This window comes from Symphalangus syndactylus, chromosome 6 (assembly GCF_028878055.3).
Source record: "Symphalangus syndactylus isolate Jambi chromosome 6, NHGRI_mSymSyn1-v2.1_pri, whole genome shotgun sequence".
In the NCBI taxonomy this organism is placed as follows: domain Eukaryota; kingdom Metazoa; phylum Chordata; class Mammalia; order Primates; family Hylobatidae; genus Symphalangus; species Symphalangus syndactylus.
The window spans coordinates 144,952,237-144,975,776 of record NC_072428.2 but is presented as its reverse complement, the minus strand read 5'-3'; the positions used below and the strand labels follow the sequence as shown (position 1 = coordinate 144,975,776).

The window sequence follows — 23,540 nt, the reverse complement described above, 5'->3', positions numbered from 1 at the left end:
CCTGGTAACAAAATGTGTACTTAAATTATTTTGGTTTTTCTGTGCTCACATGTGACATATCCAAACTGTCTTATTAAAAAAAAAAAAAAAAATCACGTCTCGCTACAAAGGCACCTGGCACCTGCTCCGAGGCGGGGCGAAGGCCGTGAGCACCTGAGTACTGGGGAGGATGCCTAGGCAGTTCCTCTGGACTCAGACATGCTTAGAAAACTCGTCATTCCACCTGGGACCTTCAGTATTTTATAATAAAGAGGTTTTGTTTTATTTAATGTAACCTTCAAGAATTTAAACACACAAAAATGCAGGGTAGGGGGGTGTTCACAATTTTGATAACCACAGTTGTAAATAGAAACATTCATTCATTTCTCATAAGATTATAAATATTTGACACTGGAACTGTAAAATGCACGTTTTATAAACTAAAACAACAAAGAAAACAAAAAACAGAAACAAACTTTGCTTCCTGCTAAAAAGGCATGTCATTTCATTGAGTTTCCTAAGCAGCAGATGGTTATTCACAGACTTTTAAATTACAGCTTTTGTTTTTATACTTTCCTTTTTAAAAAGGTTTACACTATTATGTACAACATAAAAACTATTACTGCAGTGAAATAAAGAGGTTTAAGGCAAAAGAGAAGTTCACCCTCAGTCCTCAGGGAGACCACTGGGACTCCCAGCTCAGCCGTGGGCACACCCCCTGGGTCAGCCGTGGGCACACCCCCTGGGCTGTCCCAGCCACAGATGGACAGTTGGATTGGTCTTTCCCCATACACTAAACAGAAGACAGTGTGGAGTTATATATAGATAATGTGTTTGTTTATATATATATATATAGGTACTTGGTGGGAAATATATTGAATATATTTAATTTACACTGTACCACACCTTCAAAAATAAAATGTATATTTTTAAAAACAAGAAAAGACAAAAAGTGATAAGAAATGATTATTTACACATTTTCTTCCTTCTTCTAGATCCTGGAGGATTCTGAGTTCTTTTGAAAGACAAAGTAGCCACATGTTCCAGAACTGTGGACTCAAACACACCTGGTGTGTGTGTGTGTGCACGCGTGTGCGTGTGCATGTATGTGCGTGTGTGCATGTGTGTGCGCGTGTGTGCGTGCGTGTGTGCATGTGTGTGTTCACATGCTACAGACATATGTGTAAGCACACATATTTATCTTGGAAGAATGTTCTGTATAGCAGAAGCAGCCACTCCAAGAAAATAAAAAAATAAAGGAAAAAAAGAAAAAAATAGGGAAGAGAAGAAAAAGGAAAGGAAGATGATGCCATCTCCCTCTACAGAGCCTTCTGCCCGCCCAGAAACAGTGAACCATGGCCTCATTTCTGGGACCCTGGCTGGCACCCAGGGTGGCTGGTGGAGTCACAGGAAATTCCTGGGGCCAAGCCAAAAGGAGGGTCGCCCCACCGCTCTTGGGCTTTAGGCCACACACCCCAGGCCTTTGGCCCCAGAACCTCGAAGCGCTTCTGCATGGAGGCAGTGCTCAGGGCAGGAGGGTTAGGCCTGCGGCAGGGCTGCGGCGGGACTGGGGACAGCGACACGGACCACAGACGCAGACGATGTATGCACACGGTTGGGCCTTGGTGAGGAGGAGGAGGAGAGAAGAGGAGGAGGAGAAGGAAGGAAGGAGGAGGAGAAGAAAAAGAAGAAGGAGGAGCAGGAGGAAGGAGGAGGAGGAGGAGAAAGGAGAAGGAGGAGGGAGTTAGGCGCAGGAGGGTGAGGAGAGGGAGCTGGGTGAGGCTGCGGGCCTGGGCGACTGCTGGTGAGCATGGAGCCGACTTCCCAGGGCAGGCCTGGGATACGCTGGGCTGCTTCCAGGGCCAAATCCCAGAACTGGCCCAAGGACCCTGGAAGTCCCCTCTCCCCCACCAGGTCCCCTAAGCTCCCCAAGGCCTTGAGGTGGCTGGCCCAGGCTTGAGGTGCGGGCCCCTACTGCTGTCCTCACCAAGCCAACACAAACAAAGTGGCAGAAGTCATAGACCAAATAGGAGCTATTTATTCGGTTCACAGTTGTGTGAGATGCAGCAATAAAAAATCTTTGGACTTCAGCAAGTTGTTTTAATTTTTTCTTCTTTTGAAATAATAAAAAAGTGTCCAATGTCATATAATGGAGCTTAGGGGATTAAAAAAAGGTGAAACCCTAAGCAGCCCCCTTCGCAAAAAAGAAAAAAACCATAAAATTACCATAATCTCATAAACACAAAAAACTCAAAAAAATATTTTATAGTCAGATATTTTGGATTTTATACCACCTGTAAATTATATATACATAGAATATTTCAGAACCTTAGCTAATACACGATATTTTCACTATGAATGCTGGTATAATCTTTATACACTGGCCCTTTATGATTTTAAATTATTGCATTGTTTAGCGCGGACTGAGACCTGGCCTCCATGCCCCCGCCCTACTCGCTGTCCGACTTGCCCTCCTTGGCGGTGGTGGAGTGGTTGTACAAGCCCTGTGCCATGAGGTGCACGGCCAGCGTGTTCTTGTTGCCCGTGGCCTTCTTGATCTTGGCGCGCTTGTTCTGGAACCAAATCTTGATCTGTGACTCGTTGAGGCTGAGCTCCTGCGCCAGGCTCTGGCGCCGCTGCTCTGTCAGGTACCTGTTGGTCTGGAACTCGGCCTTGAGCCTCTGCAGCTGCTCGGCGGTAAAGGCCGTGCGCGGCCGCTTGTCCTCTTTGTTCGGGTTCTTCTTCTTTGGTTTTCGAGACCTGGGACCTGGGTAGATGTGGCGGACAGAGAGAAGTCAGGTTACTCAGAGGTGTGCCACCCAATAGGCACCGGGTAAGGATTCTGGGGCCCCAAGAGGGGAAGTGACTCGTCCAAGGCCACTCGAGGCTGAACGGCCAGATGTGGGGTTGGACTTCGGACTGGGCATGGGCTCAACGCGGACCTCCACCACTTGGTGAAGGAGGACTGGGTGTGATGTCAATGGGACTATGGGGCACGCCTAGTTGACAGGCTGACCACAAACGAGGGGTCTCTACATAAAAGTAAAACTCCTGGCTGTAAGCAAAACTCCCCACACTTTCTGGCCTGGTTTTTCCCAGTCCTTTCTGAGGCTCTGTTCAGGAACAGGGATGGTGGTAGGTGCTGGGAGAGAGGGGAGGAGAGAAGACCGGGAAAGACTGCAGGGCGGTCACAGAGGCAGGAGGCGCCCTGAGGGCTGTGATGGGGACCCTCATGGGGATACCCCACAGGGTGTCAAGGGCTGTGGGAGTCAGGGGCAGGTGGGCCCCAAGGACAGGAGAGGCCCAGAGTATCTGCCTCCACCCAAGCTCCTCTATGACTTCCAGCCAACGGCTCTGTGGACCCAAGTTCATTCCTTCAAGGAAGAGTCAGTGCATGTACTTCCCTCCTGGGTGGGGAGGGGCACTGAGCTCCTCACAGTGGGTGAGTCCTTCACCCACTGGGAATCTCCCAGGTTTCCTGTCCAGGAGAGGGGACCTGGCTCTGCAAGGGTGTTGACTGCACCACCCTTTCCCCAGACATGGGACTGCTTCACTGAGGGCAGCAGGGTAGCCCAGCTGACCTTGTCCAGGTCCACTTCTGACCCTCCCCACTGTGCCTCCCAACTGGGATTCAGACTTCTGAACCTGCCCTGGCCTCCTCCCTATGGACCTGCCCCAGGTTTTGGGCAGGGTCGCTGTAAGGCTCCTAGGACCTGCTATCCATGGGGAAAGGGCAGAGGGAGGAGAGCAGGAGGGAAGTGTCATCAGTTTCCTTTTGGTGTTAAGAGGCTCAACCCCCTGGCGTTCCCTGTGGGGGAAGAAGGGGGCAAGGCCATTGGCAGGGAGTGGTGACCTCACCCCTGGGTTTCAATTTGTGCAGTATATGAATCAGCTTTAGGGAGCATCTGGCCCCAGCTTCATCACAGGTCCCTGCAGCTGGAGAAGGCCTGGGCCCCCTACCCTTCAGGGCCGGAGAGCTGCCGGGCACCCTGAGAAGAGGAATGTGGATCACATTGGAGGCCCTGGGACTGCACCCTGCCCAGGTCAGGAGAGTCAACTAGGGTGCTGGGGCTGTGCCCAGCAAGAGGTGGGGGACCAACCGGAGGCCCAGGGTGAACGCCAAGTACTCCCTCATGGCCAACTGAGCCTTGTGCTCTCTCCAGGAGAGGGGCCTGGAGAAAGAGGATCTGTGGGCACCACCACAGGAGCACCAAGGGCAGCTTTTAAAGCAACCCATAGGCAGGCTCACCACCCATGACAGCACACACCCTATACTTGGGCACCCACCCCATGCACACGTACACACTCAGTGACTGTCTTGCTCACGCCCAGGGCTCCAGGCCAGTGGGCCTCGCTTTGGTGGGGGTAGGTGCAGATTTGGGGATGGGGTTGGCCCTCCGGAATGGTGGTGGGGGATGGGGCACAAGGCTCCAGGAGAGGCCCCAGCCTCCTGCTCCCAGAGCCCATCTCTGTCTGGGTCTCCAACCACTCCCTTCCCCAGAACTCTACCCCCAAACTCTTCTGGTCCTGGGGCTCTTGTTAATGCACCCATGAAGCAGCCCTCAAAAGGACACCATTTTATAGCAATAAATTTCCCTAGAATAATAATTTTTAGTTGTTTTTTTTCTTGATTTTCTTTCAAAAGACAAATACTTAGGAGTCTCAGAAACAGAATCAAACCTCCCCAAGAAAACTCTCTGCCCTTTCTTTCGGAGACACCAAAGAGCAGAAACATTATCTTGCAGGGATATTTCAAAGCCCATGAAGATAGGCGACTTGGGCTGGGCTGGGCCGGGCCGGGCCGGCCGGGCGGTGCTGCCCAGCTCCCGGGCCATTGGGGGCTGGCTCAGCGAACTCCCGGCGCCGCCGCACAAAGCCCGGCCGAGTCTCCGCGCCCGGCATTGTGAGCCTGTATGTTAATTAAATATTAACAAAGGAGGAAGACGAGAACAATGGAGCAAATTTCAGATCTAGCTGAGAAATCTGAATTTCATCAGAAATATGCACGCATATTTCTGCGGGATGGCGGCCGAAGGGTTGGCTCACTCCTGCTGTGATCTGGGCAAATGACACCCGCAAAATAGTTGAGGGTTTGCGGACAGCGGGGATCCGCTGCCAGCTCGGGGTCAAACAGCCCACTCCTAATGGCGGTTCCCAGCCGCAGACCCGCATGGAATGCAGTTGAGGATTTCTACAAAGACATGGACTTAGTTTTTTAAAATCGCAGATCTATGAAAAAATACACCCAGCATCTCTGCAGGGCCTCTTCGAATGCTGCCTCTTTCCCATCAGCAGCCCCCAGGAAACCCTGAGAACGTCCTTCCTATTTGGGGATGGCAGATGCCGGAGGGACGGCTGCCTCCCTTGTCCTCGCTGTGTGCGGGAAGGAGGCTGAGCCCCACCACTGCGGGCTGGCGCTGGCAAACAAAGTGGAGCCAAGGGAAAAGGGCGCCTTTATTTTCCTCCTTCCCTGTGTGCATCCTCCTGAGCCCCACCGGTCAGCGCAGGCCCGAGGGGCAGAAGGCAGAGCGGCAAAAGGCCTCGCCTTGTCTTCCCCGAGCACAGCTGGGATAACTGGATGGTAGGACGAGTCTGGGGTGGGCTGGGGCTTGCGTCCCCGGCCTGGCCTGAGTTGGAAGATCGTAGGGAAAGGGTTGAGAGTGTGCACTTCCGGGCCCATCTTCCAGCCACCCCGTTCCCACCAAAAAAACCTACGGTGGGGGAGACATGGGCTAGGGGCTGGGAAGAGATGCCCCAAGGGGGTGGAAGAGAGAGGGGGAACACAGAGAGAGAGAAAGGAGAGAGAGAGACAGAGAAAGAAAGGAGGTCCCTTCTGCGGTCCTAAGAAGTCTGTATCCCCTAGCGAATCAGTCCTGCCGCTGGACTCCTGGCCGCTGCCCGGGCCGGCGTCAGCTTCACACAATGTCGCGTGAGTCTTTGTGCGTATGTGCGGGGGAGGTTCGAGATGTTTTCCTCCCGGTAAGTTCCCGCGCCAGCACCGCCCCCCAGCTCCGCGGACCTCCCCGCGGCGAGCCGGGACGCGTGGTCCCCGCGGGCTCACCTGAAGAAGGCCGGTCCGAGTAGCGCGTACAGTAGACCCACGCCGGCCAGAGCATGGGCTGCGCGCCCAGGTTGGCGCCGGCTTGTGAGCTATCCGAGTCCGAGCTCACCGACAGGTCGCCGCCGCCCAAGCCGCGGGCCTTGAGCGCCCCGTCCACGGGGCCGCCGGTGTCGCCGCCTTTCTTGGCGCCACCGTGCAGCGAGAGCGTCTTGGAGCCGCCTTCCCCGTCACCCGGAGGGTCGCTGCCGGCTGCTGGGAGCTGCCCGCCCGCGCCGGGCGCACACGGCGGGTTCTGCTGGGGCTCTCGGGAGCCCGACCCCAAGAGCTGCTCCGAGCCGCCCGCGCCGCCGCCTCCCTCCGCACCGCTCGCGCCGCCTTCGCCGCCGGCTCCGCCGCCCCTTCCTCCTCCCGCGCCCGCACAGCAGGTCCCCGCGTCCTTTCGCCGGCCGAACTCGGGCCGCAGGATGTTGTCGATGAAGAAGTTGGTGATGCGGTGCGGGTGCTGGTGGTTGCCGGGCGCCTGCAGGACCGCGGGCAGCATCAGAGCCCGCCGACGCCCGGTGTCCGCTTCGCCTGGGCTGCTGCCGCCGCCGCCCGAGCCGCCGCCGGGGCTGGATTCCGGCTGCCGCTGTCCCTCTACCGCCGCCGCCGCTTCGCCAGGCTTGGGGTCATTCTCCTCCATGCTGTTCACAGTAAATCCCAGACTGGTTCTCCGGGGACGCCCTTCCGAATCAGCCTTTGGCCCTCCCGCGGCGCACACTGAGACCCCCGCGCCCCCACCCCGCCGAGTCTTCCGAGGGCGTGCGCGGCGGCCGCGGCCAGGGCTGGGGTCCTACAAGTCGCTGGCCGCGCTCGGCGCGGAGCCACGTTTGAATCCACGAACTGGGTTAGAAACACCACGAGCCGCCCCGCTCGCCCAGACGATGGGAGATTCAACAGAGCCAAGTCGTCGACTTCGCCGCGTGGCCGGGGTTTAGACAGTCGCAGTGGTCCGGCGGGGACGCGGGCCGCCTCCCGGGCTCCCCGCTCCTCTCCGCGTCCGGCCGCCTCGGGCTCCGGCGCCGCCGCCTGGGCCGCCCGGGACGAGAGCTGCGCGCATGCAGGCAGCGCGCTCCCCGGCGCTCACGCCCGCCCGGGCCGGCTCTGGCCACCGCCGCCGCCCGGCCGTCCCCGCCCGCGCGCCCTAGCCGGCCCTCGAGGGTGCCGGGCGCCCGCGGTCAGCGCGCCCGCCACCGCCCGCACGCACATGGAGGCCCCCTCCTCGCGGCCGCCGCCCCGCTGCCGGCCGGGGCGCCCCACCGGCGTGCGGCCGCGCCCCCGCCGAGCCCCGCGGAGCTCCGCGGCCCGAGTCGCATGGGTGAGAGACGCGAGGCCAGGGCCCGGCCGGGTCGGGCTGGGCCGCCCGCGTTCCCCGGCCGTCCGCCGCCCTCGCCGCCTCGGCCTCCGCGCGGACTCGGAAATTTCCAGGCCACTCGGCGCAACCTGAGACACTTTCACTCTGGATTTTTGTTCTTATTTTTAACAGAGCCCCCTCAAGTGACGTCGCAGGCCGGTCTCCTGGACACGTGCCTCGGGCCAATGGCCGCGGCGCCGCGCGCCCACGTGACGCTCCGGCCGCCGCTGGGTGACAGGAGCAGCCCGCCGCCCCTCCTCCCCTTAAAGCGGCCGCGTCCCCCGCTTCGGGTGCGGGAGCCGGGGAACCCAGAGAGACCCCCGACCGCGTCTCCTGCGCTCGCACGCGCTTTCCCTGTCGCTTCGTGGTTCAGGGATCTGAGTCACCCCGGGACAGCCCCGCCAGGTCACCCCGGGGCACGTAGGTGGACACGCACAGGAAGATCGCTATTTTTAGCATTTCCATATTGTTTACCGTGGGGCGAAATCCCACAATTCCTTGCACAAAATGCATAAATAATATTAAATGAGCTGCCGAGATACAAAGGGACTTTTGTGGTCCGCTTTCCTTGCTGATGGAGAGGAATAGTGTCACTCCCATTTGACTCGGTAACCCGGCAGCTTCCTGTCTTAAACGCAGAGCTGGCGCGCAGGACACTCCTCCTGCAGACACTTATTGTAAGTGTGCGTGTGTGTGCGTGTGCAGGGAGGCGCGTGCATACGGCCGCATTCCACCCGGGGACAGCGACCCTCATGAAACATGCATAGCGATCCGAAAGAGCGGGGGAATGCAGTATGCGGCTCCGTTTGCGAAGGGAGAAATCCAGGAGCCTCGGAGGTTCTAAGGGAATCCTTTTTGCCAAGGAGAGGAGGGGTGACGGTTCAGCTAAGACTTCAAGTCGCCCGCCCCCCTCTAACTTCTCTACTCTGATTGCGGAGCTCCCAGACCGGTCATCTCGTTTTCTTTGTTTTAAAATCCTTTAAACTAATTTTGCAGGAGAGCAGGACCCATTTGAAAGGAGAATTAGGAATCCAATGGCAAGGGTGGGAGCCCCAGTTGGTTTCTCCCCTCCTCTCTCTTCATCTTTTCTAGACTTTCCTTCCAGCTGTTGTCAGAATGTTCAACTGGAAGTTCTGTTTCCTCTTCTCTTCCCCCTCCTCCCTCGGGCTCCTTCCCATTTGCTCTTGTCTACCCACCAAACACCCGTTGTTACCCCAGGCTCGCCTGTCCATCATTTAAAATGCATTTTTATGGAAATGTGTGAATTCCTGGAAACGTCCGATAGGGCAGCTCTGGGGGTGCAGGAGCATTTGCACGCCATGAGTACCCTCAGTGCGGGGGAGGCGGGGAGGCCGCAGCCTGGCACGGGCACCCTAGGGCTGATTGGCCCTGGGCAGCTGCAGCGTGCTCAGCAGCCCAGACCCCCGCAGAGGCAGCCAGGAGGGAGCTGCCAGGCCCTGAGTGAACTTGGGGAGTCTGGGCAAGCATCTCCGAAGCAGGGTGGCCTCCCAGGCCACCTGGGGCCTGAAGGTTGCACCCTGGCCTTGCGAAGCTCCCTTCCCAGTGTCCATCCCAGGTGCTGTCCTTACTCTGCAGGCTTCAGAGTGATGGCTGGGCTGGGATGAGAAACGACAGTTCCCACAGCGCTGCTCCCAGGAAAATTACACCCCCTCCCCCAGGAGGGGAGTGATGGGGGAGGAGGTGCTGGGCTGGCCTCCTGGCCACTGGAGGTGGCTCTGGTCAGAGTGTGCCCTCTGTCCTGTGTGTCTAGGGCAGGGTGGGGAAGCCTCATCTCGCTGGGGCTGGATTCCTCCACTTTTTCTTCATTGGAGGAGTCCTTACCAAATGTTCTGGCTAGGCACACACCTGCCAGGGGTCCTCCCCGAGTCTCAAAAAATCAGACCCCACAGTCTACCTGCCCCCAGGAAAACAGGGCTGGTGAGAGTTTGTGGGAAGTCTTATTGACGCTTACTTGGTTTTTTGGGGGGAGAATTTTCTGCAACTCTGGAAACCCTGATGATCACCAGTCAGGAAAGGGAGGGTGCAGTGACTCTGGGTCTCCTGAACATAGTATGGGGGGAGGAGGGGCCCTGAGCTCTTTGGTTCCTGCAAAACCATCCCAGGTTAATGGCTCCACCTGTCCCATGAAAGCCAGTTAGGCGGCTTCCTGAGAAGTATTTTCTGAATTCTTAGGACTCTTTGCCGCTGACTGCCTCAGTATAAATGTCCCCAAGACGCTGGGCTTCAGCCCTGTGCCTTCCTGCGACCCAGACCCCAATTCGTGGCTGCAACAGAGACTCTGGGAAGCAGAGCCTCACCTCCAGGGCGCCTGGCGGGCCGGTGGGTGGAGACCTGCCCGCGCAGGGTCTGAGGGCTGGGCCGGGGGGTTGGCTGGAGGAAGAGAAATTCGTGAGTCGCTGTCCTGGAAAGGAGGAAGGTGAGAGGTGGAGGGAGGAATAGGAGAAAGAGAAATAAATGAAGAGAGAGATAACTAGAGGGTACCGGGCCCCTCAAAGTGGACCCAAACACGAAACAACTCTGGGAAAGCGTTGAGAGGGGTCACCGTTCAAAGGGCGGGGGAAGCTGGGATGGGGCTGCAGAAAGTTGAGCTGCCCAAGGGCTGGGCGGTGCTAAGTTCCATACACTCGGAACTCTCCGCAAGGTGTTTCAGGAAGCTTCGAGAAGCGCGCGTGAGGACCGGGCTCGGCCGCCTGCCCCAGCTGGGACGGCGCCTCGCGCTTTCTGGGGATGCGGGGCAGTGGCGTGCCTGCCTCTCTTCTGCTATGCCAGCCCCGGCTGCCGCGCGCCCGCGAGCCCAGCGGCTCCGCTTTCTCCCCGGAAAGACCGCCGCCCTCAAGGTCGGCCTTTCTGTGCGGATCAGACGAGCCCTCACCGGACATTTGTTTCTCCCGGGATGGAAAGTGAGGCTCTGACCCGGGAACCCCGTTTTCCTTCTAGCTTCACCCAGGAATCGGAGAGCGCCCGCGACCACCCGCTTGCGGAGGACGGTCCTCCATATTTCTCAGGCTCGCTGCACAAAGAGGGGCCTCGGAGAGGGCGAGCAGGAAAGCAGCTTCCAGACGCCGTGCGCTTCAGGACACGGACGCTAGTTTTGCAAACAAAACCTCAGTGAAGCGCCCCGGAGACACCGGGCGCCCGGCTGCCGAGCCAGGCTCCCGTTTTTATCAGAAAACGAGGCCAGAGAAGGGTGACTTTTCCGGCCCCTCTGCGTCCCCTCACTCGCCTCGCTCCTCTAGGTTGACGTGGTGACACTTGGAAAAATGGACTCAATGAAAGCCGTTCGTTCGCGGCGGTCTCGTTACTCGCGGGGCAGAGACGCCCAACAGTCCCTGAGAGCGAGATCTCCACCTCAGCCAAAGCAGCCCGGGCCGGCCCTGCGCCCTCGGATGGGAGCCGAGCCCCTGCAGGGCCAAGCCCCAGGCGCTGGGCCGGGAATTGAGGCCGATAGGAGAGAAACACCTTCCCCGGGGCGAGCAGAGAGACACCCTCGGCTCCTGTGCTGACGCTCCGACCCGGCCTGTAGACAAAGGCCGAAACGAAGGGGCGCGGGGAGCAGGGGTGGGGCGGGCAGGGCCAACGGGCGAAGACGTTGCGTGTCTGCGCTGTCCTCGGAGCGAAGGAGGACCGGCCTACAGGCCCACCGGGGGAGCTCGGGGACGGGGTCTGGGAGACTGGGTCTAGGGTCTGGGACTTCTTCGGAATAACCCCCGGAAGGAAGGGGTTAAATGCGGCAGCGGCGGCCTGAAAGGGGCCAGGAGCGTCGTAGGAACTGGGGTGCACGGGCCCTCGCGTGCCCAGCGCTTGGCCTTTCCCCGCCCCAGGCCCGCCAGAGGCGCGCGTGGCGCGGGCAGAGCCTGGTGGGTGGGTTGGCGCCGACAGAAGCTCTGCCGGGGAGGGGGGCGGGCAGTCGCATTGCACGTCCTGGTTCTGCCCGGATCGCTGGAGAAGCGCCTGTGCTGAGCCAAAGCTCCCTAGGTGCTGGGGAAGCAGAGTGGGCCAGGCACCCACTGGGGACCGCCCTTCTGTCCTGACTTGATACTTAGCCCAGGCTCGCCCGGGGAGGGGGGCGGCTGGGGGCAGGTGGGCAGATCTCCAGAGCTGGCGTGTAAAGATGCAGAAACTGTACCTCACCTGGTTTCTCTGGAAAGCAGTCGCTTCTGAAGGAGAATCTGAAGGATGGCTCCACTTGTGCTAGCAACCCCCACACCTAAACCAGGTCCTCTGTGCCCGCTCCCCCTTCCGGCTCCCCAGCGCCAGGGGAGCCTTATTCTGGGTGACCTGCCTCCCCAGGAATCACCTTTCCTTGGCAGCTCCCTGCCTGCTCTCTTATCCTGTTTTACTGCTGTTCTTACTCCTATAAAATTTGGACTCCTGTGGAAGATGGGCCCACTTCCACTCAAGGCCCACCCCTGAGACTCCCCAGACAGACCCGCACTCTGCAGTCTCCCGGGAGCCCTGGGAGGGGCAGGTTTGGGAGCACAGACTGCCTCACCACCTAATGCCTGGACTCTTATGAAAATGCCCCGTCAAAATCACAGCAACCCAGAAGAAAGTGGCACCTCTCAAATAATCCAGTCAAATAAGTAAAATTAGTTTGGCCAAGGAATTTGAAGAATGGCACCCAAGGCTTGAGCTGGCTAAGCATACCAACACAGGAAGGAAAACACAGAAAAGGATATGAGCCTTGAAATACATTAGCCACCTTCTCCAGCCTTGCAACCACTCACAGATGGAAGAAATTCTAGTATGTATCCACTGCCTTCCTTTTGACCTTTGGAAAGAAAACAAGATGTTCAAAAGGAACCCCTGAAACACCAGCCCCACCTCACAGAGCCTGACGTTTTCTTTTCTTCTATTCTTTCCCCAAAGGCTACAAGTAATCACAGAGAGGCTGGTGTAGCTTAAACTTTTATACAGTGACTTCCCGGCATTTTTGGAAATAGGATTTGCATAGTTAGAGGTTTACAGAATTTTAGGCAAGTACAATCTAGATTTAACTGAAACCATATGGATCCAGCCCAGCCGTGTTAGATGATAACTCATTAGTCTAGGTTTCACGTGAGGAAGAAAATATCTAAACAACCACCCCACTCTTAAATATCACAACTGAATGGTGCTTAACCGGGAGAACTCAATTAATTTATATATTGGCTAAGTTGGGGGAAATATATTTTTTAAAACATATGTTTAAGTCATGAACTGATTTCTTTTTTCATTCATCAAATGTAAAGATATATAGTTTTATATAAAAAGGCAACTAAATTGAGAATTAAATTCAAACATTTCCTCTACTTAGTTAAATGATTGATCAGTTCCTCTGAGTTCAACAAAGTTGGCCATTTCTTTAGCACGAGCATCTTTAATTGACATACGTGCTTACGTGTATGGTATGGGGGGGATCCCTGTACCCAATCAATCCCTGTGTTGAGTACAGAAGCTTGTGTGAAGCGTGGCGACCTTTTACAAGCACAAAGCCTCAGTAGTGACCTTCGTGGACTCACACACGGAGGGGCACTGTGTCATCCCTGCATCATGGACTCCTGCCTCTAGCCTTGTCCAAGGCCCAAACCACATTTCCGGGGGATGCCATCCGGTCTCACTCCCACCAGGGATGGGGACCTGCTGTCCACCTTTGGACGCACTCCCATCCTTTCCCTCTCATCCCAGCACTTCTGGTTCCACTTAAAGAAAAGCTCAGTAGAAGAAGATTTCTCAGTGAAGGCACATGATAGAAGTGCTCTGTTTCTCCTCCAAGAAAACTCCTCTTTTCCTCTCGGAAACTCACTCGAGTATTCCAGTCCTCTCCAAAAAGGCTGTGTTATAGTTTATGTTATGGAGTTGCAGGGTTTTTTGTGTCTCACATCAGTTAATCCCCTGAGACACAACAGCCCCTGTGATGACGGCAAAGTTGAGCAACTCGACACCATTTGGAGCATTAACACAGGCTGGGAGAAAGAAACGGGATACGCGCGAAGATTTCCCACGTATGGAGCGAATGCCCTAGAATTCCTCGGGATTTACACCTCCCCATCTACCAGGAAGGAGAAATGCGAGCTGTTCTCATTCACTGCCTGCTTTTAGTTCTCTGTTCTCACTGCCAGGGCTAATTTTGGCCGCGGCGCAACATTTGGGTTACAGATGTTAGCGGGCCGCGCCTAGGGGGAAGCGGGACTCTGAGCTCTGCCAGCCCCGGCCAGAAAGTTTGGTACTAAGGCGCTGGGCGCGCTCCCAGGACAAAGTGCGGGTTCCCCAAAAGAGGAAGGTCGGGCGGCACTTAGGGTTTTCTGTCTCGTTTGCAGACACAAGTTCAGCTGCACGTCGTGCAAAGCAGCCCTGAAAGCTCAGGCTTGAAGACGAAATGTGGAGCCCAGGCTCCTTCGATTGAAAACCTCGCTACGAGGACACCCTCCGCAGTGGGCAGCCAGAAAGGATTTCGGATCAGGATCCGCAGAGTGGTGAGCATCTCCCGGGGTCCGAGGCTGAGTTGACTGCAGGCCGGCAGCCCTTCTGCCCGGAGGAGAATCTCCTTTCTGCAGAAAGTACCCCTGGAAAACAAAACCGAGGGAAAAGAAGGGCAATGCGGGTCTGCGCGGAGGGGAGCTCCCTTCCCGGGGAAGGAGGCGCCTCTCGGTGGCAGACTCGCCGGCGGGGTGCAGGTAGGGGCAGACCAGGGTGAGAAGGGGGGCTCGCGGAACACGGATCTCCCGTGGGTCCGAGGGACAGCGTGCAGGCGCATTCCAGGCACCCACCGCAGTCCAGTCTGCTCTGCGGAGCGGGAGCCGGCCCCAGGCTCTCCACATCTCCCGGGAATCCAGAAGCTGGACTGCGGGGCAGTTGTGTCGATGGGGGACCCAGCTGGATTTTCCCTCCACTTGCTCCCTTGATCGAGTGCCCATGCCCGGCAGGAGCTGGCTGTGCGCTGCCCCGGGTGGGTGGAGGTGCGTGGGGCTCGGGCCTTGGCTCACTTGGGTGTGTCCCAGTCTTTTTCCTCCAGAATTAGAGGCCTCTGCAGGGGGCAGAGCCCCTCTCCCCCTCTCCTAACTCTCCTCCCCACCTCGCTGCGGCCTAAGCTAAGATGAGGTGAGCTTCCAGGGCTGCATCCCTAGGAGGCCCCGAGCACTTTTCCTCCGAAGGTCGAAGAAATCAGGTCCCTTCTCTTTCCCCAGCGGCCTCTGAGGAAGCCGCGAATGTCTGGGCGAGCACGGTTTTACTGGGGATTCCTAGCGACCGGCCCTGTGCCCAGCGACGCCCCAAGGGGAGAGGAGCTCTGTGGAGGGGCGGAGTGGGGGTGGGTGTCTACACTGCGTCCTCTGGCTCGGAGCAGGACCAGGTGATGCGCCCTGGCCGAGCTCCTGTCTCCTAGGGATGCGGGTGCCTCGGGCCCTGTCGGGATCCTTGGTTCGACCGGAGGGCCCGGGAGTGAGAACCTGGATCCAACAGGCACCCGGATCCAGGAGTCAGCCTCCTCGGTTCCGAACGTTTCTTCCGGAGCGAAAGCTTGCTCCCCCTTCCCCCAAGTCCCTCGCGGGCTGGGAGGTGAAGGGAGCGACAGAAGCCGGGCCTCCTCCGCAGCGCCCAACACCCCGGGCTCTCCAGGTCCCGGGACTTGGCTCGGGTGCGTGGAGGGACGGCTCGGGGCGCAGATTTGTGAATGAACCTCGGAGCTCTTTGCAGCTCACAGATCAGAGGCTGCAATCGCCCCACCGACGTGGTCCAATGAGCCGCCGCCATAAGCGCTTAGCGACGAAACGGGGGCACGGCCTGGACTCTGCGGCACCGCGCTGCGCGGGGCCGGACGGGGGAGGGGCCGAGCCACTGCAGCAACTTCAAAGCCTGTATCGGGACTCAGCGATGGGTGGGCTCTCCCCGGGCCGCACGGTTCTCAAGGGCCTCCCCCACCCCAACCGCCACCCCGCCGGAACGCCCAGAGGCGTTCCCAGCCAAAAGGATGGTGACTCTGACTCCCAGTTGTCTCTGCGCCCTCCGCTTGCGCGTCCTTGGCGTCTCCCCCGGGACCAGGGGGGCGATCACATCCTAAGACCTAATCCGGTTACTTCCGGGCGTGGGTCTCCACCGCCTCCCGGGCTGGCTGGACTCGCTTCCTAAGTAGCTGTCTCATTCACAGCTCCTGCGCCGCCAGCTCCCCTTTCAAAATTCAAGTCTTCGGCTGCCTCCCTGTCGCTCTCCGTGCGAGGGGAGGGGAGGGGAAGGAAGGAGCGGACACCCATGTGTGCCCGGGAGGGGCCCGCACAGCCTCCCCGCTCCCGCAGCAGAGGCCCTGGGCCCCCTCTTCAGAGGGAAATCGGTGAGCAGACACTAAGTGACGCGAGCCCGGGCCCCTTCCCCCCGGGGGGTCTCCGTGCGTTCCAGAAGCGCACCTGCAAGCAATTCTCCTCGCGTAACCGTCGCCTCCTAAGCATCTCCAGCATCTTCACATCTCCTAAACATCTGCACGATTCTGCGCTGTTTTCTGGAGGACCTCGGAGAGGGGGAGGGGACGATGGGGTGCGGTGGGGGCAGGGAAGAAGAGAGGTCAGGGGTTACGCAGGATTACGGATCGGCTCGGTGACCCCTCTCATCCTCCGTGGCCCAGGGAGGGGATCTGCAGCGAGGGGTCCAGACCTCTTTTGCAAAACCGAACTCTGGGGGAGGGCTTGCGTCCCATGAATCACGGGGAAGGTCTAAATGACGAACACCCACGAGCGGCCGCGAGCGGAAGATGACAGGATCTAGGGGCCCGGGAGGGAAGATGGGCGTGCGTCTCCAGTGACCATGGCACGAGGCGGCGTCTCTGCTCCGCACCCCGCTACAACCAACCAGGCCTCCGCCCCTCCGCGCTTGAACAGGGCGGGTCCACCCGGGCGGCGAGCTGGAGCTCCGCGGGCGCAGCGCAGCCTCAGCCCGGCGCCTCCCTCCCGCTTGCTGGGGAAGAGGTGGGAAACCCTCTCCGCCGTGCCCTGGCTCCCACCGCAGGCCTCCGAGAATAAACTCTCTCAGGGGGACTGAACTGTCCCCACCCTCTGTCCCAGCCTTAAGAGGGACTTCCTGAAAATATGGCAGCCAAGAATAGAGTGAAAATGTGAGCCTGAGGTTTCCTTCTCCACCTCCCCCTGCTCCCTGCCCCTTCACCTCCACACTTCCCACCAGCCCAGAGGGGTCCGGCTGTAACCACCACCGCCACCTCTACCGTGCTGACGACTGTCACCATTTCCTTCCAGTTCCGCCTACCTCCTGGATGCCTCCACTGGAAGGCTGACAAGCACCTTCAATTTCACGTGTTCACTTCAGAGCACCCCTGATCGTGCTACCCCTGCTCCCCTGATCTGCGCCTTCCCAGTTTTGCCCAGTCACCAAGCTGGCCACCCCCGAGGAGACATCCCTGATCCCTCATTTTCTCTCTAGAGCCACCTCCTGTCCATTAGCAAGGCCTGTTGGCTCTGCCTCCACATCTCTTCCACAGCTCCCCCATACTCCTCCGTCCTCCACCAGCCCCCAAGCCCTTTCTCCCCCAACACCTGCAGGGTTGCATGGCCTCCTAACCAGCTCTCCACCTCACACGTGTGCCCTGTGGTCCATCGCTCTCCCTACAACAGAGTAGGCTTCAGCTCAGACCTACCCTTGTCAAAACCAGTGGTTTCCACGTGCATGAGAATTAGACACATCCTTACAACGTCCTTCAACGCACCATGAACTCCACCGGCCACCTCCCTCACCTGAGGTTCTAAGTCTAGTTTTGCCAGTTCTTGAGCCTCCAAGCCATGGCCACCTCAGGGGAGCTCTTTTCCTTTGGTCCTGACTCTTTGTTCATCTGGTACATTCTTTCTCCACATCTTTGGGCACAGACTGTTCCCCAGAGAAGGGTCACATGATCTAAAATGACTCCCTAATCCAGTTGTGTTCCCCACAGCACTCTTGGCTACTTGCAGTTGTAAAGGTGTTGGTGCGTTTATTATTGGCCTCTCATCTTGAACATACCTTCTGGAGGGCAGGGCCTTGTTGTCTTCCTGGCTGCACCCCGAGTCCTGCTAAAGGGACTGGCACACAGTAATATGAAGCCAGTGCTCCCAGACTTTTTGGTCACAGGACTGCTTAATGCTCTTAGAAATTTACTGAGCCCCCCAAAGAGCTTTTGTATACAGCAACAGATAGATTTAGACATCTATCCGGTGATTTGCGCAGTATTAGAAATTGAAATGGTAATGTTTTAAATATATTGATTAATTGATTCATTTACAATGACAATAAAAACCCACTTCATGTTTACTTAACATATTTTAATGAACATTTATTCTATTCCCCCAAACAAAAAGGATTAGTCTGAAGAGTGGTGTACATTTTTGCACCCTTCTTTAATATCTGGCTTAATAGAAGATAGTTGGATTCTCATTTTCGCTTGTGCAATCCATTATTTTGGTTCAAATAGATGAAGAAAATGCAACCTGTCACAGATATGTAGTTGAAAACTGGAGGAGTATTTTATTAGCCTGGGCAGATAATTGTGAACATTTTTCCTTGATATTACCCCCAAATTCAACAAATGGTGGTTTCTTAAAGGTTGGTTGCAATGTGGAATCTGAAACCATGTCAATGAACATTTCATACTCTATTACATTAAAATCCATTGATCTATCTTGCACTTTGAATGGCTCTTTTGCCCACAAAATATTTCCTTCCTTCCTTCCTTCCTTCCTTCCTTCCTTCCTTCCTTCCTTCCTTCCTTTTTTCCCTCCCTCCCTCCCCCTTTCCTTCCCCTTCCCCTTCTCTTCCCTTCCCTTTCTTTTCGACAGAGTCTCTCTCTGTCGCCCAGGCTAGAGTGCAGTGGTACAATCTCGGCTCACTGCAACCTTGCTTCCTGGGTTCAAGTGATTCTCCTGCCTCAGCCTCCCCAGAAGCTGGGATTACAGGTGCATGCCACCACACCCAGTTAATTTTTCATATTTTTAGTAAAGATGGGTTTTCACCATGTTGGCCAGACTCGTTTCAAACTCCTGACCTCAAGTAACCCACCTGCCTCAGCCTGCAAAATATTTCATGCCACTGTATATTGGTCATTTGGAAAATATTGGTTCACTGAGTTATGCAGGTCTTCCAAATGTCATATTTCCTTAAACAGTATCACAAAATCACATTTGTTAATATCACCACTAATCTTATTGGAAAACTCTTTCAATTTGGGAGGTTGTCTGGCTCATGTGGATACAAGTTTTCAAGAATTTTAATTTTCACTTGAAAACTCACATTTTACCTTTAGTGGCAAATACTACTTTCCTCAACACAACAGGCTAATTTCATTTATTTTTGAGAAGATGTCTGCCAAAGACCTAAGTCTCAATAACCGTGATTTGTCTGTTGGGTGCTGTTCCATGTAAAATGGGGCTCCATGAAAACGCGAGCTCAGTCAGTTCATGGCTGTAGTCCACCCGTCCTTTTCCTCGATGGCTGCTGTTCTTCTGTATGACAGCTCCCCCTTTCTTCACCCAGAATATTGAAAAGACGTGCTCCAGAGCTGAGCTTTAATGAAACTATTTTTTTTTTTTTTACTGCTTTTTCAAGAACATTCTTAAGTAAAACCTGCATTTGAAAAAAAAAAGAAACAAACAAAACAAAACAAAACCTGTGACTGTGTGGCTGTGAAGAGCACAACGTCTGCTACCAATGGCCAATAACAATCTTTAACGGCCTTCATCCATGTGGAGTTAGACTCACTGTTGTTTTTGTTGTTGTTGTTGTTGTTTTTTTGCACATCAGTGCTGATGTCTACATGCAACAAAGCTACATAATGACTCACAGTGTAACTGTAAAAAAAGTTTGGAGGTCATCTTAGGGACCCCCAGGATCTGCACTAAATGAAATTTCATAAATGAATGAATGACTTTTCCTACACAATCATGTATGGTGGATCCTAGACGTCCACACTTTCTCATCCAAAGCTCTTGGCCACAGACACGTTTCAGAATTTCTTTGATTTTGGACGGGTCAGGTGGTGCACATATCATGTGCTGCCTAACCCTGCGGGGTGTGAGCAGGGCCCTGTCGAACACATTCATAGTTCTGTGGTGAATACAGGAAAAGGTGAACCAGCAGGTAACAGCCACAAGGGGCCTATGTCTGTTCAAGTCAGGTTCTGCCGTCCAAGGAGGTAGGAAGATACCCTTCCATTTTGAAAGCATTTGGATTTTGGAGTTGTAGACCAGGGGTTGTGGGCCTATCTCCTGATCTCCACTCCACAAGGGTACCTTGGGGAACAGATGGCCAAGGTCTCCTGGTGGGTGAAGGAGCTGGGAATGGAGCGCCCAGGGCCTGTTGAGCTTCCACTCTGTCATCTCGCCTCCCCTCCCCGTCCCGTGACCTCAACCACATGGCCCTCCCGGGCCTTTCCCGCCCGGCCCTGGGATTCCTTCCCTCTTCTCCAGCCCTGTGTCCTCCACACACTCTGAACTGTGGCCATGCAGGACCACTCTGCGTGGTCCTCTGATATTCCACCAGAAGCTCTCTGATCATTCTGGACTCTGGGCCTTGTCTCTCTAGGGCTATAGCACCTATTGGTGCCTCTCAGCTTACTGGACCTCCCTGGGATACACTTCTTTTTTAATTTAGTTTTTAATATTTATGGGTACATAGTAGGTGTATATATTTGTGGGGTATGAGATGTTTTGGTACAGGAACATGTGCAGTAATCACATCGTGGAAGATAAGAGTATCTATTCCCTCAAGCACTTATCCTCTATGTTACCAACAATCCAATTATACCCTTTTAGTTATTCTTAAATATACAATGAAATTATTATTGACTATAGTCACTCATTTGTGCTATCAAATAGTAGATCTTATTCATTCTTTCTAATGACTTTTTTGTACCCATTAGCCATCCCCACTTCCCCATTCCTGAAGGACCACTGTGGATTCCTGAACTCCCAAAGAACATTCCAGCTTTTGGACTTTTGTTTTTCCGATATCACTTATGAGGACCCAAGTTCTACCAGGGCTTCTCCTACACTGAAAATGATTATATCTAAGATTCAAACAGAAATTTTGTGTCTTGGCAAATTTGATATCTGGAGGGTGAATATTATTTAGAAAACAACCACCTTCTGCCTTCTGCTTCTATGAATTTGATGATTCTAGGAGCCTCATGCGAGTGGCATCTTGTATTGCAGTATTTGTCTTTGTATCTGGCTTGTTTCACTCGGCATAATATGCTCAAGGTTCAGCTGCGCTGTAGCCTCTGTCGGGCTTTCCTTCCTTTCTAAGGCTACTATTCCACTGGGTGTATATAGGCAACACTTGCACACCACATTTTCTGTACCCATCCACCCCTCTGTGAACACTTGGGAGGGATTGAGGACTGCATGACCCCCAGCCACAGGTGTGCTGAGCACGTAAGATGTGCCCAGCGTGGCTGAAGAGTGGAATTTTTAATTTTAATTAATGTAAATGTAAATTTACAAATAGATTTTCAATTCAGCTCCTGGGAAACCCCAAAGATGTCTGAAATAACTGGGCGTGTGAATCTACTTTTTTACCTGCAAGCTTAATAAACCCTAAATGCAGGTCAAGTGTTTGCCATGGAAATGCAATGCCCAAGCTGAGATATGCTAGAGGTGTAAAATGCATGCTGGAATTGGAAGACTTAGTACCAAAAAAAAAAAATTGGATGTAAAATGTCTTGTTAATTTGTATATTGATTACTTTTGAAATAATAATATTTTGGATATATCAGGTCAACTAAAATATTACTTAAGTTAATTGCACCTATCTCTGGTGTTCATGTGGCTGCTAAAAAGATGAGAATTGCATTGTGGCTCATGTTTTCTTTCTGTTGGTTGTGCTAGCCTAGAATGGGTCTGAGCTCATCAGGGAAGGGAATGAGGGGAAGAAGAATTTTGCAGGGAACAGGGCATTCGGGTGCACTGTCAGGAGTCAGCATAGGATGTGGCTGCCTTGCTTTGTGAGGTGAGGGTATGATGGGTGGCTTCAGGGAGTGAATGGCTGCCATAACAAAGTACCATACACTGGGCAGCTGAAACAACAGGAATTTATTCTCTTGCAGTCTGGAGGCTGGGAGGCCAAGATCAAGGGCTCAGCAGGGTTCTACTCCCTCTGAAGGCTATGGGGGAGGGTCCTCCCTTGTCCCTTCCAGCTTTTGGTGGCTCCGTCAGTCCTGGGCGGTCCTGGGCTCCCAGCTGCATCACTCCAGTCTCCGCCATGTCATCACTGGGTGGCCTCCTCTGTGTGTTTGTGCCTTCTTATGAGGTCATAAGTCGCATCGGATTAGAGCCCACCCTAATAAGCTCATCTAACCTTGATTACATCTGGAAAGATCCTATTTCTAAATAAGGTCACATTCACAGGTATTGGGGATTAGGACTTTAACTTATCTCTTTGGTCGGCCCCTAACAGGGAGGTAGGCAGTGTCTGGATTCCAGCAGGCTTGTAAGTCCTGCTAAGGCCTTTTTGTGGCATGTTCCTGAAACTCTCTATTCCTGCTTCCTCACATGTGAATTGAGAGAGCATGGCACTTCCCTCACAGGGCTGTAGGGGAGTTAAATGTGCTGTATGCAGAAGGCACATAGACAGTGTCTAGCACACAGGAAGTGCTATAGGACCCTCGCTTTTTTTTTTTTTCTTTTTCCGAGACGGAGTCTCAGTCTTGTCGCCCAGGCTGGAGTGCAATGGCATGATCTTGGCTCACTGCAACCTCCGCCTCCTGGGTTCAAGCAATTCTCCTGCCTCAGCCTCCTAAGTAGCTGACATTACAGGCGCCCACCACCCAGCAAATTTTTTTTTTTTTTTTTGTATTTTTAGTGGAGACGGAGTTTCACCATATTGGTCAGGCTGGTCTCAAACTCCTCACCTCAGGCGATCCACCCACCTCAGCCTCCCTAAGTGCTGGGATTACAGGCATGAGCCACTGCGCCCGGCCTGCTTTGCTATTTGTATTGCTATTTCTCCTAAAGGCAGAAGAAAGCCACCCAGAGTTTTCCAATGGCAGAGAGGTAAGTAGCATGGAGGAAAGATCCGTCTTAGAACTGCCCTGTCCGATGTTATTGCCATTAGCTCCATGCAACTGTTTACATTTTAACTTACTAAACTTAGTAAAATGGTCAGATCAGCTCCGCATTCTCATGAGCCATGTTCTGTGGCCAGAGAGTGTGGCCCTGGGCAGCACAGATGGAGAACATCCCATTGTGGTAGAAGGAAGAGCCTGTGGGCAACTGAGAAGGAGACCAGGGGGCGTGCATAGAGGCATGGGACCCAGGGGAGGGGTCTCAGCTGACAGGGAGGGTGGGGAGAGGGCACAGTGGTGAGCCTCGGCAGTGGCAGAGCCCTGGGAAGGGGAAGGGAGGTGTCCTGGCTGAGCAGTCAGTGGTGAGATGGGGACCCCCGAATGAGAACAATGACACTGCAGGTGGTGGCGATGGTGACGTTAATTTCCAACATTTACTGATGGTAGAACAGGCATCACGGGCCAGATGCAGTCCCAAACCCCTTACAGACAGTATTCCTTGCACACTTACTCCTTCCACACCCCACGAGAGATGGATTATTTATATGTCTGTGTCTCAGCTAACCAGGCTGAGAAACAACAGGCCGTGTAGCTTGTCCAGTTCGCAGGGCGAGGAAGTGGTAGGACGTGGATTTCAGCCCAGGTTATGAGCCTAGCAGTTGAACTCACGGAGCATCTTCACATCCTGCAGGGAACTTCTTATAGCCACGATGGTAGAGGGCATGCCACTGGCGTTTAGTGGGTAGGGGCCCCTTCCCAGACATGTGTGGGACAGCCGTGCAGTGAGGCCTGTCTGTGCCTCGACGAATGTCTCACTGGACTCTGGATGAAGGGGGCTGATGGTGATGCTCTGAGCTGGTGTGTCACAGTTACAAAGCACTGTTTGCGTGGTTTTGATCTAGGCTATGAATGCAAGCAATGGGGAATCATAGAACTACTGTGCTGGGCTTTCCTAGAACTTCACCAAAGGCTTCCTCTCCTTTTGGACAACCCATCTCCACCAACAGGACCACTGGGAATTGAGGGGCTAGGAAAGCCCAGATGCCCCTTTCTCTGGTGATTACATCGTCTGGTGCAGA

The 23,540-nt window shown here is 54.7% G+C and overlaps 1 protein-coding gene across 1 annotated transcript; it reads right to left on the bottom strand.

The window, feature by feature from the left end:
* Positions 1 to 236: 236 nt before the first annotated feature.
* Positions 237 to 7,341, bottom strand: EN2 (engrailed homeobox 2). The gene is made up of 2 exons (XM_055269805.2): positions 6,041 to 7,341; positions 237 to 2,746 (listed from the first exon to the last, which is right to left on the bottom strand). Exons 1-2 carry the CDS (start codon positions 6,720 to 6,722, stop codon positions 2,430 to 2,432), a joined length of 999 nt encoding a protein of 332 aa, XP_055125780.1. The 5' UTR covers positions 6,723 to 7,341; the 3' UTR covers positions 237 to 2,429.
* Between the last annotated feature and the right edge of the window lie 16,199 nt (positions 7,342 to 23,540).